The sequence below is a fragment of the Panthera pardus genome, unplaced genomic scaffold, assembly GCF_024362965.1.
Source record: "Panthera pardus isolate Hobbes unplaced genomic scaffold, ASM2436296v1 HiC_scaffold_6, whole genome shotgun sequence".
In the NCBI taxonomy this organism is placed as follows: domain Eukaryota; kingdom Metazoa; phylum Chordata; class Mammalia; order Carnivora; family Felidae; genus Panthera; species Panthera pardus.
The window spans coordinates 3507990-3526680 of NW_026526991.1; the positions used below are offsets into that span (position 1 = coordinate 3507990).

Consider the following 18691-nt stretch of genomic DNA (forward strand, 5'->3'; position numbering starts at 1 on the left):
GGGAGATGTCTGGACCAGATAGCCATAAGATCCTTTCTGGTTCTGATATCCTGTGGTTCTGGAATGAAGTTGAAATCCTTAGAACCTCAAGCTGAGTCTTTTGTTCATTCACCGTGTGTGCATGAGGTCCCCATCATGTGCTAACCATGATGCTGGTGCTGAGCAGGGTCTCCTGTGTAACTCATGTGGCTCTCGCCCTGCCAAACTGTCTATAGCTGCCGCAGTGCTCCTTAGCAGCACGGCTCTGATAGAACTTCTGGAGAAGATTCTGGCTCTCACCTGGACAGAGGTGGACTCTCCCAGGACTGCACTCCTTTGCTCCGCCTGGCTGCTCGCCGCCTCCTTCTCTGCTCAGCAGCACGATGGCAGTCTGCAGGTTAGTCTCTAAGCCCTGTGGCTTTGGGGCATGGGGTGGCACACAGAGGAGTGACAAAATTCCTGAGTTCTGGTCTCAGCCCTGTGGCTTATTAGCTGAGTGACCTTGCTAAGGTATTTAACTGAGTAGCCTTGGCAAGGTATTTAAATCTCTGAGCTTCAGGGGTGCCTGGGTGGCTCAGTCGGTTGGGCGGCCGACTTCAGCTCGGGTCACGATCTCGCGGTCCGTGGGTTCGAGCCCCGCGTCGGGCTCTGGGCTGATGGCTCAGAGCCTGGAGCCTGCTTCCGATTCTGTGTCTCCCTCTCTCTCTGCGCCTCCCCCGTTCATGCTCTGTCTCTGTCTCAAAAATAAATAAAAGGTTAAAAAAAAAAAATTTACATCTCTGAGCTTCAGTTTCCTTGCCTGCAAAATGGGGAAAAAACCAGGGTTGTCAGGTTGGTTTACATTAATTTATCACACATGGATCACCTACCTGCCAGGCTGTGTTCTAGGCACAGAGGAATAGGACGTAAATACAGCATGTACCCCACACTTCGGAAACTTATATTGTACTCTTTAAGCAAAGCCTTGAAAAGTAAGTACAACTGTACCAGGCAAAGATAGCGGGGAAAGGCATTCAAGGTAAAGAGAGCAGTATGAGCAAAGACGGGAAGCCGCACAAATTTAGGACATAGTGTACATGTTTGGAGACTGGTGAGTGACTGTGTGATTAGAATGTAGAGAGTGACTGTCAGATCGGACAGGAAGGCAGAAGCCAGCCTGTGGCCTTGTAGTACTGGATGGTAAGCTGTGAAATGCCAGACATGTATAAGCTGTTGTGATTTTTGGAGAAGGTAATGCAGGGAACAGGGGAGCAGTGGACACACCAACAGATCACCTCCCTTCCTCTCAGTCCCTACCTGCCCCCCCTATATAGGACCTTGTCATCATAGTGCCCTGAATGGGCTCCTTTGAGGGCTGCTCCACATTCTGGTGTCTCCTCTCTAAGCCTGGCTGCTCCTTATGGGTAGAAACATCTTCTAGCCTTGATGTATCTTCTCACTGTGCCTAGCCCTGTGCCAGTCTAGTGCCAGGCACACACTCATTTATGAAGCCATTTTTATTTTATTTATTTTTTTAATTTTTTAATGTTTATTTATTTTGAGAGAGAGAGAGAGAAAGCAAACGGGGAGGGACAGAGAGAGAGGGAGACTGAATTCCAAGCAGGTTCTGCACTGTCAGCATGGAGCACCATACAGGGCTTGAACTCATGAACCATGAGATCATGATCTGGGCTGAAATCAGGAGTCAGATGCTTAACTGACTGAGCCACCCAGGAGCCCCTGAAGCCATTTTTAGTTTGGCCTCTAAGGTAGCAGCAAGCTCTGATAGATCTATTCTATAACTGGTCTTCTGGTTGTTGTCCATGGCGTTGAGTTAGGACAGGAACCTTTTCTCCCTTTCTTGGGCCCACCCTTACCCCTGCAGTCACTTCCCTGGGTGGTAGCCTACACCGTGTGCCTGGCTCTGCCCTGGTCCTCAGCTCACACCCAGCCAATTACCTACTAACCACCTCCTCTCTAAGTCCTTCCCACTGCCTTAGCTCAGGCCTGATGGTTTGTCCTTACCACTAATGTGGCCTCTTCAGTCTCCTGGCCCCTGGCATATCTTCTGTCCCTGCAGCCAGTCTGTCTGCCCTCCAGAGCCCACACTCCTCCAGCAGCCTTTCTGTTCTCCACATGGCCACTGAGACCTTGCTCACCTGGCCCCTCGGCAGCCTAACTTACTGCCATTCCACCCTCCTTCTCTGTCCTTTGACCAACTGTTGGCTCTTCTGCAGATCAGCTCTGCTTTTTCACATCTTCATACCATTGATAGTTTGTTTCTGATTGATTGATTCATTGTTAATAGCCTTTATTTCTAAGAGAGTTTTAGGTGTACTGAAAAGTAGATAGCACAGAGTTCCCAAATAACTCCCACACAGTTTCCTCTATTACACTTTACATTGGTATGTTATTTCAATACCTTTGTACAAGTTGGTTCTTCTGCCCAGAACCTGCTGATCCACCAGCCAACAAGTATTTTTGAGGAACTGCTTTGTGTCAAACTGTGATGCATCCAAATAGAGAAGTAATTCCTGCCTCGAAGCAGCATGTGTGATGGGTGAGGAGAGCAGAGCCAGACTCAGCTTTGAACCTACCATTCCAGCTAACCCGTCAGTTTGGACGTTGCTTTAATTTTAAAGAGCACCTTCACCAATGCTGATCCTCAGCCATTCTTCACAATAGTTCTGGAGGGAGTGAAAGCAAGTGGCATATTCCCATTTCATACATGAAGAAAGTGAGGCAGGCTGGGAGAGGTGCAGTGACTTCCCTTTGGCCACAGGCTAGCTAGTAGCAGAGCCAGGATTTTGATTCTGGGCTGACTCTAGATCTAAGTTAGTTGGATGGTGGGCTGAGATGGAGACTGAATCACAGATGAGGCCGGGCAGGCTCCCTTCTGGAGGAGTTCCTTGACGATGGAGGAGATTTGGGGGAAGAAGTGTTCTCTGTGTACAGGCTTAATTCACCTCCTTACACTCCTGAATCGAGGACTGGTGGGCTCACAAGACTGTGTGGCCTCCTTTGTCCCTCTTGATGCAGTGGGTATGTGTGGGTGCATAGAAGAGATATTGGGACAGGTTATCATCTGCTCAAGCTGCCAGAATGTGGGAGTCACCCCTTCACCCCCTACCCTGCCAGGTTCACCAGACACTGTCCGTGGAACTGGACCAAGTATTGAAGGTCCTCAGCTTTCCGAAGAAAAAGGCTGCACTGCTCTCAGGTATGGCCCCAGGATCCTCGAGTAGGAGAAGATGAGCTTTTCCCTTAGACTGTGAGATTGGACCACCCCTCCCAGACTAGCTGATGGTCACCCCATTATTATCTACACTGTCTCCCCACTGTGACAGAGCTAGGTGGAAGGTAGGGAAAGAGGCGGGAACTGACTGGAAGGAGTTTCTTGCTTTCAGCTGCCATCTTATGCTTCTTGCGGACAGCCCTGCAACAAAGCTTCTCCTCTGCCCTTGTGGCCCTGGTGCCCTCAGGGGCCCAGCCACCACCGGCCCCTGAGGACACTGCCCTCGCTCCGCTGGGAACATCACAAGTGTTGTCCCTGGTTATCGGACTGCAGAACCTCTTGGTGCAGGTAAGGCCCTTGCCAAGTGGGACCCTGGCAGTGGAGTCTGCTTCTCCCAGAACAACAGTAGGGAGGAGTGGCTGCCTGTCAAGGACCTGGTATTTCCTCTAGGATTAGAGGGTGGATTGATTGGGACTTTTAAAGTTATAGTGACAGAAATGAAACACAAAATGGCTCATAACTGAGAAGGTCAGGGGTCATTACTGGCTTCAGGCACAGTTGGATCCCAGAGGCCCAGATAGTGTCATCAGAGCTCTGTCTCCATGTCTTGGTTCTGCATTTTTCTCTATTAGCTTTATTCTCATGGGATGGTAGAATGACCAACAGCAGCACCTGGCTTATATCCTTCCAGCAGCAAGAGACTTTCTGTTTCCCAGCAGTCCTCAGAACTGAGTCTCATTAGTCTGGCTTGGGTAATGTGCCAATCACTGTGGCTGGGCCATGGGATGCTCTGGCTGATGTGGCTTGAGTCAGTGCCCTCTCCCGGAGTCTGGGGCCATGCGGTCAGCTCTCTATTACCCTTGTAGACAGAATATGAAAGAGGGATAGTTCCACAAAAGAAAACTGTTTGCAGAAAAAGGAGGAGTGAATTTTGTGTAAGCCAAAACAGTAGATGTGTACCCCAGAGGGCTTTATGTTTCACAGCTTAGAGGACTTTTGGAGATCATTGTATTGTATTGTATTGTATTATATTGTATTGTATTATTATTATTGTATGTATTTTAATTTACATCGAAATTAGTTAGCGTATAGTGCAACAATGATTTCAGGAGTAGATTCCTTAATGCCCCTTACCCATTGAGCCCATCCCCCCTCCCACAATCCCTCCAGTAACCCTCTGTTCTCCATATTTAAGAGTCTCTTATGTTTTGTCCCCCTTCCTGTTTTTATATTATTTTTGTTTCCCTTCCTTTATGTTTATCAGTTCTGTGTCTTGAAGTACTCATGAGTGAAGTCGTATGATATTTGTCTTTCTCTAATTTCGCTTAGCATAATACCCTCTAGTTCCATCCACGTAGTTGCAAATGGCAAGATTTCATTCTTTTTGATAGCCGAGTGATACTCCAGTGTGTGTGTGTGCGTGTGTGTATAGACACATCTTCTTTACCCATTCATCCATTGATGGACATTTGGGCTCTTTCCATACTTTGGCTATTGTTGATAGTGCTGCTATAAACATTGGGATGCGTGTGTCCCTTCGAAACAGCACCCCTGTATCCCGTGGATAAATGCCTAGTAGTGCAATTGCTGGGTCGTAGAGTAGGTCTATTTTTAGTTTTTTGAGGAACCTCCATACTGTTTTCCAGAGTGACTGCACCAGCTTGCATTCCCACCAGCAATGCAAAAGAAATCCTCTTTCTCCGCATCCTCGCCAACATCTGTTGTTGCCCAAGTTGTACATGTTAGCCATTCTGACAGGTGTAAGGTGGTATCTCACGGTGGTTTTGATTTGTATTTCCCTGATGATGAGTGATGTGGAGCATTTTTTCATGTGCCAGTTAGCTATCTGGATGTCTTCTTTGGAGAAGTGTCTATTCATGTCTTTTGCCCATTTCTTCACTGGATTATTTGTTTTTTGGGTGTTGAGTTTGATAAATTCTTTATAGATTTCGGATACTAACCCTTTATCTGATATATCATTTGCAAATATCTTCTCCCATCCCATCAGTTGCCTTTTAGTTTTGTTGATTGTTTCCTTCGCTGTGCAGAATCTTTTTATTTTGATGAGGTCCCAGTAGTTCATTTTTGCTTTTGTTTCCCTTGCCTCTGGAGACTTGTTGAGTTAGAAGTTGCTGTGGCCAAGATCAAAGAGGTTTTGCCTGCCTTCTCCTTGAGGATTTTGATGGCTTCCTGTCTTACATTTAGGTCTTTCATCCATTTTGAGTTTATTTTTGTGTATGGTGTAAAAAGGTGGTCCAGGTTCATTCTTCTGCATGTCGCTGTCCAGTTTTCCCAACACCACTTGCTGAAGAGACTGTCTTTATTCCATTGGCTATTATTCTTTGCTGCTTTGACAAAGATTAGTTGGCCATACATTTGTGGGTCCATTTCTGGGTTCTTTATTCTGTTCCATTGATCTGAGTGTCTGTTTTTGTGCCATGGAGATCATTGTTTATCCAGCCATCACATACTGTGAAGGGTGGTGGGGCATGGAGGTATGTTAGATGCCTGCCTTTGAGGAGTTAACATTTGGTGGGGAACTGCTGTGTAGACAAGAAGTGATAACACAATGTGGTCAGTTCTGGGCTAAAGGGACACACTGCATTGTGGGGTACAGGGTGTAACTGATAGCCTAGTATAGGGTTAGTGCAAAGCTGGCTGTCAGAGAAGGTTTCCTGGTAGGGATGCTTGAGCTGAGCTGAAAAGACCAAGTGATTTGTCCTACATCCCTACGGTCAGGGGGGCATCAGAAACAGGATTGATCTTGATGGCAGCACCATTTTGTTCTCTGATATGGACTCATTCCCTGTTCCTGGCCTTGTGGCCTGTTTCCAACCCTTGATTCCCCAGAACTTTCTTTTCTTTTAAGAGGCTTATTGTGTATTATTTTATTTTCTTAAAAAAAAAATTTTTTTTAATGTTTATTTATTTTTGAGAGAGAGAGACAGACAGAGCGTGAGCCAGGGAGGGGCAGAAAGAGGGGGAAACAGAATCCGAAGCAGGCTTCAGGCTCTGAGCTCTCAGCACAGAGCCCAATGCAGGGCTCAAACTCACGAACTGCAAGATCATAACCTGAACCGAAGTCGGGCACTTAACCGACTGAGCCACCCAGGCACCCCTATTGTGTATTATTTTCAAATATGAGCTGGTCACTGTAGAGTTACGGAAGCCCTGGATGTTTATGCTGTTTTTGTTAGACTTGGATTCTCTCTTCTTGCCCTTTGGAGCTTGTCTAAGAGAGATCCTTATGGTCTGATCTGAGGGGAAGTCATTCATAAGACAAGAGGAGGGAGGTTGGGGAGGGAGCCAGCAAATGAGTGAGGGGAGTTGCAGAGACTTCCTGGGGTGGGATGCGGGCCTTCATTTGAGTAGACACTACTTGGTGTCCAGATGATGACTGCACATGTATGATACGGCTGTTGATTGTGGGAGATCATGTTCAAGGACTGATCCCCACTGAGCCTGGGCACAGTATGGGGAAAGTTGAGAAATGTCAGGAGATAGAAGTTGCTGGCTCTGTGGTTGCCGAGATTTGTCCTGCCAGCACATCTCTGCACAAGGCTCTGTACCTTTAGCTGTCTCTGTTGTAACTTCCCATTTTCCTATCAGTCTTCCCGAGACTGTGAGCTCCTCAAAGGTAGGAACTGTGTCTGACTAATCTTTGTGTCTTGTTCCCCTTGTGGGTTCAAAACCAGATGAGAAATCAGGAATCAGATGAGAACCAAAACATTAGCTTTATTTCTGGTAAACACTGTAGTAGAGTGTAGCTGGGACTTCAGGTCATACTGGGCTTATTTTTTTTTTTTTTGTCTCTACTTTTTCATATACAGCAGAGATTAAAGAATTTTACAGTGAACATTCATACACACACCACCTAGATTTTATTAACATTTTACTATACTTGCTTTATCATATCTATTCAAAAAGAGCTTTTAAACCACCGCCTTTCCCCCAGGCCAGACCAGGAGCCTAAACGCAGGGAAATTATGTTTGCATTGTGGACACTTAGCCAGCTGGCCAAGACCTTAAGAGTTTAAGTTCATGAGAGCATGACCTTTAATACCTTGATCCTGTCTTGATGGCATAGTACATGTTAAGCTAGTATCTTACCTATTAGATTAATCTGTCCTTGGGTGAGGAGGAGCCAGTTAAATGTGGGAGGAAGGGCAAATGCTTTCTCTTCAATGTTTCTGAAAGGGCTGAAGTTCCTATTTTAACATTCAGAACATAGGGAAAAAATTATTCCCTTATACTCTATATCCAGCATGAAACCTGGCACTAAATTGGCATCCAGTGTTTGTTGAATGAATGAATGAATGAATGAGGACACAGAAATGAATATGACATTAAGTACTCAGATTGTAGGAAGCACAATTACAATTAATGCCAAAATGACCTATTATTTGAATCAAGAAAATCTCTACAGAAGAGGTTACATTTGAACCAGGCCTTGAGTGATGGAAACCTTCCTTAAACTAGTGGCTTAACCACTAAGGGATCAGTGACTTCCTTTAGCACCATCACCATTCACTTTCCCTGCCCAGGGCCCAGGGCTGCGACACTCTCCTGTGGCTCTGGTGGTTTTTTTTTTTGGTTTTGTTTTGTTTTTTAAATCATGGTAAAATTAACATGACAAAATTAATCATTTTTAAGTTGCAATTCTGTGGCAGTGAGTACATTTACATTGTTGTACAAACACTACCACCTTCCATATACAAAACTTTTTCATCTATCTTGTCGAACTAAAACTCTGTCCACAATAAACAGTAATTCTCCATTGTCCCCTCTCCCCAGCCCTTGACAGTCACCATTCTACTTTCTGTCTCTATTCAACTATTTGATTCTTCTAGGTAGCTCATTTAAGTACAATAATATAGTATTTGTCTCTCTGGAAGTTTTGGACTGTCCTCAGCAGTCCCTGGGAAGGGGAACCAACTGGAATAACTCATGAATTCTTCATGAGAGGCTACTGGGCCTGTGCTTGTTGTAGGAAAGTGTGGTGAGGAGCCGCTCAGCCTCACAGTCACTGTCCCTGTTACTGCCTGATGAACCGGACCAAGGAGCCCCTTTCTCCTTTCTCTCACTGACACACTCCTGAGAAATTCCCTGGCCTCCTGCCTTCAGCCATAGTGACCTTTCTGTCACTGCCCTTAATCCAAGGAAGTATATGGAAGAATCATTTTGTTTCTGTGTCCTTCCCTCAGGGCTGGAGCTAAGCCTTCTTCAGACCTTCCATAGTTTTGTCATTTAAAAATGGTTCTTTATTTGTTCAATTATTCATACATTCAGCAAATATTAATCCCACAGCAATCCAAGAATAGAGGAGGTCTCTCTCTCTCTCTCCTGAGCTCCCAGAGTGGTTTATTCAGTCCTGTAATGAGGATTGTATTTATCATATTTTATTATATGGTCAGTGGTCTGAATTTCTGTCCTCTTGTAAAACTATGAATTTCTTTTAGGCAAAAACTTTTGCTGCTTGTGGGGGTTGCAGTCAGAGAAGGCCTCACAGAAAAGGTGACATTTGAATTCAGCCTTGAACAGTGTCTAGGCAGAGGTAGAGGGAAGGGCATTCCAGGCAGGGAGGACAGCATGAGCAAAAGTGCATAATATGGGGGCGCCTGGGTGGCTCAGTCAGTTGAGTGTCCGACTTCGGCCCAGGTCATGATCTCGCGGTCCGCGGGTTCGAGCCCCGCATCGGGCTCTGTGCTGATGGCTCGGAGCCCGGAGCCTGTTTCAGATTCTGTGTCTCCCTCTCTCTCAGACCCTCCCCTGTTCATGCTGTGTCTCTCTCTGTCTCAAAAATAAATAAACATTAAAAAAATTAAAAAAAAAAAAAAAAGAAAAGCTTTAAAAAAAAAGTGCATAATATGGAAGTGCATGGAGGAGGGAGAGGTTGAGGGGTGGCAAGAAGTAGAAGATGACACTGAGGAGCTGGGCGGGGGCCAGACTAGTCAGTACCTTACGTGCCAGGCCAAGAGGTGCTGTGGGGAGCCATGAAGGGCTTCTATCAGACTGAGTTTTTGAAAGGTCACTGGCAACCACAGTAGGAAAGAGGGGTGGGAGGAGAAAGCCTGAAGGCAAGTGGACTGTTGAGCAAGAGATTGTTACAGTTACCCAAGTAAATGACACCGAGGCCCATGTCACACCCACTGAGATAGCTAAAATGAAAACGACAGATTATATCAAATGTTGGCAAGAATGTGGAGTAAGTGGAGTCCTCATACATAATTGGGGGTGGGAATGCAAAATGGTGCAGCTACTTTGGAAAACAGCCTGGAAGTACTTCAAAAAGCTAAACATAAAATTTCTGTATGCCCAACAGTGCTATTCCCAGGTATATGCCCAAGGAGATTGAAAGTGTGTGTCTACACAAAAACTTAAACGCACATGTTCATAGCAGTACTATTCATAATAGTTCCAAGTACAAACAACCCCAGTGTTCACCAGCTGATAAATGGATCAACAAATTGTATACACGTGCAATTGAATACTATATGGCCATAAAAGTAATGAAGCACTCACATGCTACAATCCAGGTGAACCTTGAAAACATGCTCAGTGAAAGAAGCCAGATGTAAAAGACCACATATTACATGATTTCATTTGGATGAAATGTCCAGAATAGGCAAATCCATAGAGACAGAAAGTAGATTAGTGGTTGCCTAGGACCGGGGTTGGGGGTCAGGGAATGGGGAGCAACTATTAATGAGTATGAGGTTTCTTTTTGGGATGATGAAAATATTCTGGAATTAAATAGCTGTACAACTCTGTGAATATACTAGAAACTACTGATCTAGGGACGCCTGAGTGGCTCAGTTAAGTGTGTGACTCTTGGTCCTTGCTCAGGTCCTGATCTCACAGTTTGTGAGCAAGCAGAGGAGAGGCAGAGAAAGAGGGAGACACAGAATCCAAAGCAGGCTGCAGGCTCTGAGCTGTCAGCACAGAGCCTGACATGGGTCTTGAACCCACAAACCGCAAAATCATGATCCAAAGTTGGATGCTTAACAGACTGAGCCACCTTGGTACCCTGATCTGTACCTTTAAAAAGATTAATTTTGTGGTTTATGAATTATATCTCATTAAAGCTGTTATTAAAAAAAAAAAAAGCAGTATCAAGAGGGAAAAAATGACAGTAAGACCTAAGCTAGGGCACTGGGTGCTAGTCCTCTGACGTCTCTGGTCCAAAGCAGCCATGCAACATCAGCACCAACGATTGAGTGCTGGGCAGAGTGTGCAGTCTTCAGCTGTCTGAGCCGAGGTAGCTCAGTGCAGTGCTGTGGAAGGTGCACTGGCCAGAATCATAGAGATCTGCATCATAGTCCCTGCCCCGCTCCTAACTCTGAAGGAGTTTAGCAAGTCAATTCCTCTTACTGATCCTTGATTTCTCTATCTGCAAAATGTAAGGAGTCTTTCAGCATTAAGCAATTTGGGCCTATGAGAATAGCCTCCATTCCCCCAGGAATGGAGCACAGTCCAGAAAAGCGTTGGTTGTAGTGAGGATGGAGGTGGTGTTCAGGGTTCACCATGCTGGGTCACGTGGGGCAAAGAGAGCAGGTTAATAGCAGTGGGGGGGAGGGCTGTGTACTGGAGGACTTGCATGGCATTGGAGTAGGGAGAAGCCAGGGCAAACTTCCCTTTTTAGTTCTCAGAGGAGCCACAGGACTATAAATCTCTGTCTCCAGAGAATACGTACAGTACGTTTGTTTTGGGTTTCTTTGGAGATGGAGACCTTGGCCAGCAAGTGGAGCTGCAGGAAGACAGGAGGGGGCCCTTTCTTGTGGCCAGGACTAACAATAGAGCAGGCCACCTTGGGAGGAATAAGAGTGTCTTGTGGCTGGGGATCTCCAAGCAGAAACCCAGCAAGAACTCCTGGATTCCAGTCCAATTGCTACAACCCTGGGGAGAGTTGGGGAGAGGTAAGGCTGTGTCTGAGCAGGGAAGAAACAATTATCCTTGTGCTTAGGCTTGGCTTTGTGATTAGGGTTGGAGTAGAATGTTGTTACCAGATTGGAAATCAGTGAGCTGGTTAGTTTTACAAGATGTGAGGCTTTGACCTCAGGTATCGTTCCTACAAGAGCAGAGGTATATGTCAGGTTAGGGTTCTAGGAGAGTAGGAGGTGGGGAGGAAGGAGAGAAGACATTTATCAAGTGCCTACTCCACACAAACACTTGACCTACATTATTTATTTATTTAAAAATTTTTTATGTTTATTTATTTTTGAGGCAGAGAGAGAGAGAGAGAGCGTGAGCAGGGGAGGGGCAGAGAGAGAGAGGGAGACACAGAATCTGAAGCAGGCTCCAGGCACTGAGCTGTCACCACAGAGCCCAATGTGGGGCTTGAACTCAGAACCATGATATCACAACATGAGCTGAAGTCAGACACTTAACTGACTGAGCCACCCAAGTGCCCTGACATATGTTATTTATTCATCACAACTCCTCTGTAAGGTAGAAATTATCATCTTTGTTTTATAGACAAGGAAACAGAATCCCAGAGATGTTAAGTAACCTGCCTAAGTTAACACACTTTTAGGTCAGGATTTAAACTTAAGTCCTTTTCGGGGCTCCTGGGTGGCTCGGTTAAGCGGCCGATTTCGGCTCAGGTCATGATCTCACGGTCCGTGAGTTCGAGCCCCGCGTCGGGCTCTGTGCTGACCGCTCAGAGCCTGGAGCCTGTTTCGGATTCTGTGTCTGTCTGTCTTTGACCCTCCCCCGTTCATGCTCTGTCTCTCTCTGTCTCAAAAATAAATAAACGTTAAAAAAAAATTTTTTAAACCTAAGTCCTTTTGTTTACAAAATCCATGTTCTTTCAGTGTCCCGAGAAGTGCATCTTGTGAACAGGGGTCATTGTTACCAGAGTGGTGGTACCTGGCATTCCTAATGCCCAGTGGTCCCAGCTCCTCATCCAGGTGGTGCTTGCTGAGTTTCTAAGGTAATATGGAGACAGAGTCAGAGAGTGGCACTGGGGCCATAGCTCTTTGCCAGGTGGGGAAACCAAGGCATGCTGGCTCATGTGTGTGCCTGGGAAGAGGCTGGAAGTGCCCACTGGTTAAGAGTTAAGTTTAGGTTGGAGAAGGAGAAAGGGCACAAGGCCCAGGGTTTGGTTCTAGATCTGCCACCTACTGATATATGCAGATGTCCTCAGGTCAAGTATTTTCTCTCTGGGCCTCATTTTCTCAGCTGTAAAATGAGGTAAGTGGATAGCTCAAACACTTCAAGCTGTGTTCCTTACAGGACTTAGGAGTTCTGTGTAGAAAACCCAGGGGTTTTTAAAGGGAGGGCGTATTTTTCCTGTTATGCATTTCATGAGGATGTTCTCACCCTTTATTGAGTGTGTACTCTGTGGCAAGCATTGGCTGAGCACTCTGTATCCATTTCTCCTTCAACCCTCTCAGCAACTCAGGTAATTTTAAAATTCCCATTCAGCAAGAGTAAGTGACTTTAGCCAGGGTCACATAGATGGTAAGTGACTAAGCAAAGATGCAAACCCAAGTCTGTCCTATGTTCTTAACCATCACATTGCTGCCTTTGAAAGAACAGTATGAAAACAGCATAGCTTTGTTTGTTTTTACATTTAAAAAAATCATTTTTTATAACTTACATGCAATAAAATTCATTGATTTTAAGTGTACAATTAAATGAGTTTTGACAAAAATATAGTTTCATAAACACTACCACAGTCATGATATAGAACATTTCCATCACCCTAGAAAGTTCTCTGGTGCCCCTTGGTAGTTAATCTCTTCTCATCCCTGTCCCTCAGTACATACTGATCAGCTTTCTGTCACTATAGTTTTGCCATTTCTAGAATTCCTAGAAGTGAAATCATACAATATGTGGTCTTGTGTGTCTAGCTTCTGTCACTTAGCTTAATGCTTTTGAACTTCATTCATATTGGTGTGTGTGTCAGTACTTCATTTCTTTTTACTGGTGAGTAGTCATCCATTATATGGCCATACCACAGCTATTTACCTATTAACCTATTGATTTGGGACTTCCAGATTTTTGACTGTTATGCATACAGTTGTTCTTCATATGGAAGTACAAGTCTTTGTGTGGACATATGGTTTTATTTCTCCTATATAGGAGTGGAATTGCTGGGTCAAATGAGGTATTTGTTCTCTAATGTGTGTAACAAGTTATCACAAACTTAATGGCTTAACACCACACCGTTTATCACCTCACAGTTTTCTATATCAGAAGTCTGATTGGGTTTGAGCAAGTTCTTTGCTTAGAGTCTCACAAGGCTGAAATCAAGGTGTTGGCCAGACTGGGTGCTTACCTCGGGAATCTGGGAAGAATCCACTTCTTCTGCAGGGGCCTCTTCTAGCTCTTTGCCCACATTCTTTCTCACTGGGCCCCTCTATCTTCAAAGCAGCAATGCGTGCTGAGTCCTTCTCACGTCTCCAGGCTCTCTGGTTCTTCTGCCACCAGCCAGAGAAAATGGTTTTTCAAGGCCCCAACAATCTCATTTTGCCCTATAATGTAACATAATCACAGGAATAACATCTGGGAGCAAAGGTCATGGGACCATCTTAAAATTCCGCCTAGCACATATGGTAAGTACATATTTACTTTATAAGAAACCATCAAATTGTTTTCCAAATGGTTGCATCGTTTACTTTCCCACCAGAACTATATGAGAGTTCTAGTTGCTCTACATTCTAACCCACATGGTATCGTCAGTCTTTTTAATTTTAGCTGTTGGTGGGTGTGTAGTGGTAGTTTTCATTTGCATTTCCCTAATGACTGATGACAATGAGATCTTTTGGCATGCTTATTAGAGCATAAAATTTTGTTTGATGAAAAGTTCTGCTTTAAAAAAAGGTTGAAACTTACTGGCGTAGATAAACTGTGAGGTTCTTACAGAGTCTGTAATCTATGAATCTCTTAATGGGGCCCAGGGCTTATCTCCTTTTCTGAAACAGCCTCTTGAATGTAGGTAGAACATAGGTGAATCATCAGTATAAGCACTGTGCTCTGCTCTGTGTGTGTGTTAGACATGAAACCAACGAACATTCCTTGATTATCTACAGGGCTACAATCCCATATCTGAAATTCTGAAATCCAAATTATTCTGAAAACCAGATGTTTTTTTCTTGATTGACACCAAAACTCATTGGTAGCAAAACCTGACATTAACTTCTGTGGGGTTTTGTTTGTTTGTTTGCAGAAGGACCCTCTGTTGTCCTATGCCTGTGTTGCCTGCCTGGAAGCCTTGCTTGATTACCTGCATGCCCGGAGCCCAGACATCGGTAGAAACCCTCCCTGTTTTCTGATGTTCTCATAGGGGCAGCCAGCCCCTGCCACCCTCCTGTCCCAGACTTCCAACCTCTGTTCTTTGACTCACACTCATTTTGTTTAATTCTTTTCATAATACTACAAGGGCATTGCCATGCCCATTATACAGATGAGGACATTGTAGTTCAGAGAGATCAAGGAACCTGCCCAACCAAGGTCAAAAGCTCTTAAATGGCAGAGCCCTTCCTATGCCTGCTTCCCACAATAGTGGGATATGTGGTTTCCCTGGGCCAGGTAGCATAGGTGGATAGAAGCCCAGGGAAGAAAGAAACTTCCTGCGTTCAGGTCAGTTTGTCCAATGCCCTGCCTCTAGCTGGGCAACCCCTGTTTGAGCCAATCAGAGAAAGTCCTCTTCAGCAATGCTCCATGGTCTATGGAAAAGTAGCAGTAACAGCCTAGAGTGACTGGTGTTTCCTGTAGCATTCCATGTGGTCTCCCAGCCCTGGAATCGGTTTTTGCTGTTTACCCTCCTGGATGCTGGAGAGAGTTCCTTCCTCAGACCTGAGATCTTGAGGCTCATGACCCTGGTAAGTACTTAATGGATGGTCTTGTGGTCTGAAGAATGTGATGAGCTGGGTGGTCCTGAGGAGACCAGGTAGAGGGGTAGAAGGTAGAGGGGCTGGGTGGGTCTTCACCCTACAAGAGGCCTGCTCAGAGAATTCCTCTAAACACCCACATCTTCTCACCCCAAAAGACCCAGATACTCCTAATTTATTTGCATATGAATCATGAATCATTGGCTGGGGCCTACCTGCCGCACCCAGATCCTATGCTAGGGACCAAAGGTGTTACTGAGCCAAATGCTCTGCCCTTTAAGGGTCTCTCAGTCTTGAGAAGGAGATAGACAGGAAACTAATAGTTAAAACATGACGTTATTAGTGGCAGAGTAGAAGATATGCTAAGAACCTAGCTTGTGGTAAGTGCCCACTGAATAAACAACAAAGCAGTGAGCCTGTGAATGATAGTAAAGCAGATCAATCAATAAATCAGTGGTTGGTGTGGGAACACAGAGAAGAGTACAGTTGACCCTTGAATAATGTGGGGGTTATGTTGGTCCCTGAGCAGTTGGAAATCCGAATATAACTTTTGACTCCCCCAAAACTAGCTACTAATAGCCCACTGTTGACTGGAAGCCTTACGGATAACATAAACAGTCAGTAAACACATATTTTGTATGTTATATGTACTGAATACCGTATTCTTACAATAAACTAGAAAAAGAAAATGCTATTAAGAAAATCATAAGTACAGTACAGTATTTATCGAAAATAATCTGTGTATAAGTGGACCCATGCATTTCACTCTCGTGTGGTGTAAGGGTCCACTGTAATTATTTCTGCCAGAGCTGGGAGGGAGAGGGGAGTAAGAGTGTAGTAAGCACTCAATTAATGCCTGTATTTCTTTAATAAAATGAAAGAACATTCAGCAGGAAGGTAACATTTTAGCTGAGGCTTGAAGGATTATTAGGCAAAGAGGAGGAAAAGTATTCCAAGTAGTGAAGTGAAAATAGCAGGGGTACGAGCACCTGGCAGTGTGTTTGGGTAACCACCATAGTCCATTTTGACCATGAGCGTGAGGTACAAGGCCAAGGGGTGAGGGGAAGGGTACTGAAGAGGTCAGCAGGACCAACCCTCTCAGGGTTTCATACTCTGCCTCATTTATTCCACTTCTCCTGGACCCACCAACTCTGAGCTCCTGAAGGCAGGGTTCTGTGGGCTTCAGATCTGTGCCCCCAGCCCAGTGCCAATCACAGCAGGGACACGGGAAATGTCTGTGAATGAAGGAGATACCAAATCACTGTGTGTTTGCGGCTTCTCTCCCTGGCCTAGTTTGTGCGGTTCCAGAGCAGCAGTGTCCTTTCTCGTGAGGAGGTGGGTCATGTTCTGCAAGGCGCAGCTTTGGCTGACCTCTCTACCCTGTCGAATACCACACTCCAGGCTCTGCGTGGCTTCTTCCTGCAGGTGGGTTGGAAGGGGATGCCACGGAGCCTCTGTAAGGCTAGACCCTCCACGCCATCTTCTTTGTGGAGGATGAGCCCTCTGGCCACAGCAGCTAGAGGGAGGTCAGGAGTACAGAGGGTGGAGGGTAGAGAGGATCTGATGGAGTAGGCACTGAGAAGGCCTGTCTCCCCTGCCCTCTTCTTGCTCCAGGTCCAGAGCATGGGCCTCCTGGCTGATGAGAGCACGGCCCAGACCTTGCACGTCTCCTTGGAGGGCCTCTCCCCCAGCACCTCCTCAGCCGAGCCGCCCCTGGACATGCTGTATCCTTTCCTGCATCTGGGAGCTTGGCCTGGGCAAGGTCATCCAGGCTATGGGAGGCTGTGGCATCATGCTTCAGAGGGGTGCGCTGTCTACAGCCCTGTACTTTAAAGCATGTGGGTCAGTGAGAATAATTAATAGTGATAGCAACGACAATGACGTACTCTGTTCTAAGTTCCCACCAAGGGCCAGGCACGTTACATGTATTGTGTCTAGTCCCCACAGAAGCCAGGGATGTTAATATAGCTATAACTTAGACCAGAGAGGTTACGTGACATGCCCAGGATCACACAGTAATAGCATCAGGATTTGACCCCTGTTTATCTCCAAAGCCGTATCACCAAACTCAGGAAGGAGCTAGTCCTTCCCCAAAAGCTTTGGAGAAAGTTGCCCAAACCCAGATACGGGTGCTTCCCTCAGCCCAACATGGGGGGTGCTGTGTGACTGACATGTCCCCGAGAAAGCCTGGGGCTGTGGGCAGTAACTAGAGGCCCTTTGGGGGTGGTTGTGGTGCTCCAGAGACACTTCAGTCTGTGTGTTGTTTGGTGGTACTTCCTCCCCACCCCCACTGGCTACCTCCTTGGCTTTCTTCTTTCTCCTCCTTTTTCTCTCTCCTCTTTTCTCCTCTTTCCCTTGTGCACGGAATGTTCCCTGTTGAATAGCAACTACCTACCCAGGTGTTTGGGTCCCAGTTTTAGAATCCAGCCCACTATTCTTAAGAGCTCTTCTGTTCTTGTGTGACTGTTTTTGCCCTTTTGGGGCTCTAGAAGTGTGGTTCTCCCACGGTTGGCTCCACCTTTCTGCTGTTCTCCTCTCATGTTTTGCTGCCAGTTGCCTGGGAGGGGTGGCTGTATCCCTGTCCCACATCAGAGACTGATCCTCATGACTCGAAGGCCCAGAAACGGAGAGAACTGTGACCTGGAGAAGAAAAAGTCAGGGCAGAATTGTTGGAGAAACGGACGACAATTGTAGCCGTTCACTCTATTGTTGAAGTGGAATCAGGAAATAAAATGATACACTCACATGTCTCTGTGGGCTCTCCAAAAACCATTTCACTCTCAATTTACCTTGGCTCCCTGGAGCTGATAACTCTGCCAGTAGGATAGTGGATTGCTTCGGTAAGGAATGGATGGCCTCCTCAGGGACAGTGGGTGGGATGTGTTCTGCTAACATGTAAGGAGCACCAGCTGGATGCCTCAGTTGTACCCAGAAAATGCCACTCGCAGGCCATCCACGGGGCCAGAAGTGCAGAGAAAGTCCATGTTTGGTACCGGTGTGATCCAAGTGCTCCAAGAGGCAGCCTCACCTCACATGGAACAATTTTGAGGCCAGGACGCTGAGCAGGTGAAATCCTTCTCTGCCTTGCTAGCTCGGGGGAACTGTTCCGGCTCAGCCCGTCCCTGGCTAAAGGAGGTCCCTTGTTTCTTTCTGTGGGCCCTTCCCAGAGCTTGTATCTTTATCCCCACGTGTGCGGTTCTTTTAATGTCTGCTCTCCACCGTTGTGCCTGCTTCCTGTTCCCAGCTCAGCCCACCGTGCCTCTTGCCTGCCGTCCCCAATCCGGGTGCCCGTAAGTGGACAGCCCACCCTTACCCCTTGGGTTTGGCTGTGTGGACCCTGCACAAAACTGGTATGAACTCTGCCCTAATGAACTGCAGACACTGTAGGTTTCTTCTTCTTCTTTTTTTTTTTTTAATAAAGTTTATTTATTTTAGTAATCTCCACACCCAAAGAGGGGCTTGAACTCACAACCCTGGTATCAAAAGTCCCATGCTCCTCCCCTACTGGGCCAGCCAGGTGCCCCTACAGGCTTAAAAAAACCAAACCAAACCAAACAAAAAACACTGTTAGTCCGTGACCCACCAAACTGATCCTGCCAACTATGATTTAAAAAACACTGTCAGCTTATGAAAAGTTTCGGTCAGGGCACCTGGAAGGTCA

The 18691-nt window shown here is 46.0% G+C and overlaps 1 protein-coding gene and 1 long non-coding RNA gene across 3 annotated transcripts in view; one reads left to right on the forward strand and one right to left on the reverse strand.

The window, feature by feature from the left end:
• MEI1 (meiotic double-stranded break formation protein 1) overlaps positions 1-17780 on the forward strand; it is a 78773-nt gene extending 60993 nt beyond the window's left edge. For both annotated transcript variants that reach the window (XM_019447034.2, XM_019447032.2), the window contains 8 exons: positions 216-376; positions 3097-3178; positions 3366-3541; positions 14367-14448; positions 14915-15021; positions 16324-16455; positions 16645-16754; positions 17584-17780. In XM_019447034.2, coding sequence (XP_019302579.2) covers positions 216-376; positions 3097-3178; positions 3366-3541; positions 14367-14448; positions 14915-15021; positions 16324-16455; positions 16645-16754; positions 17584-17629 — 896 coding nt within the window. In that variant the 3' untranslated portion in view covers positions 17630-17780. The remainder of the gene's footprint in view (positions 1-215; positions 377-3096; positions 3179-3365; positions 3542-14366; positions 14449-14914; positions 15022-16323; positions 16456-16644; positions 16755-17583) is intronic.
• LOC109265645 (uncharacterized) lies at positions 15880-18070 on the reverse strand. Its single transcript, XR_002079283.2, has 3 exons — positions 17820-18070; positions 17426-17670; positions 15880-16265 (listed from the first exon to the last, which is right to left on the reverse strand). It is a non-coding gene; the product is annotated as an uncharacterized LOC109265645 (long non-coding RNA).
• Between the last annotated feature and the right edge of the window lie 621 nt (positions 18071-18691).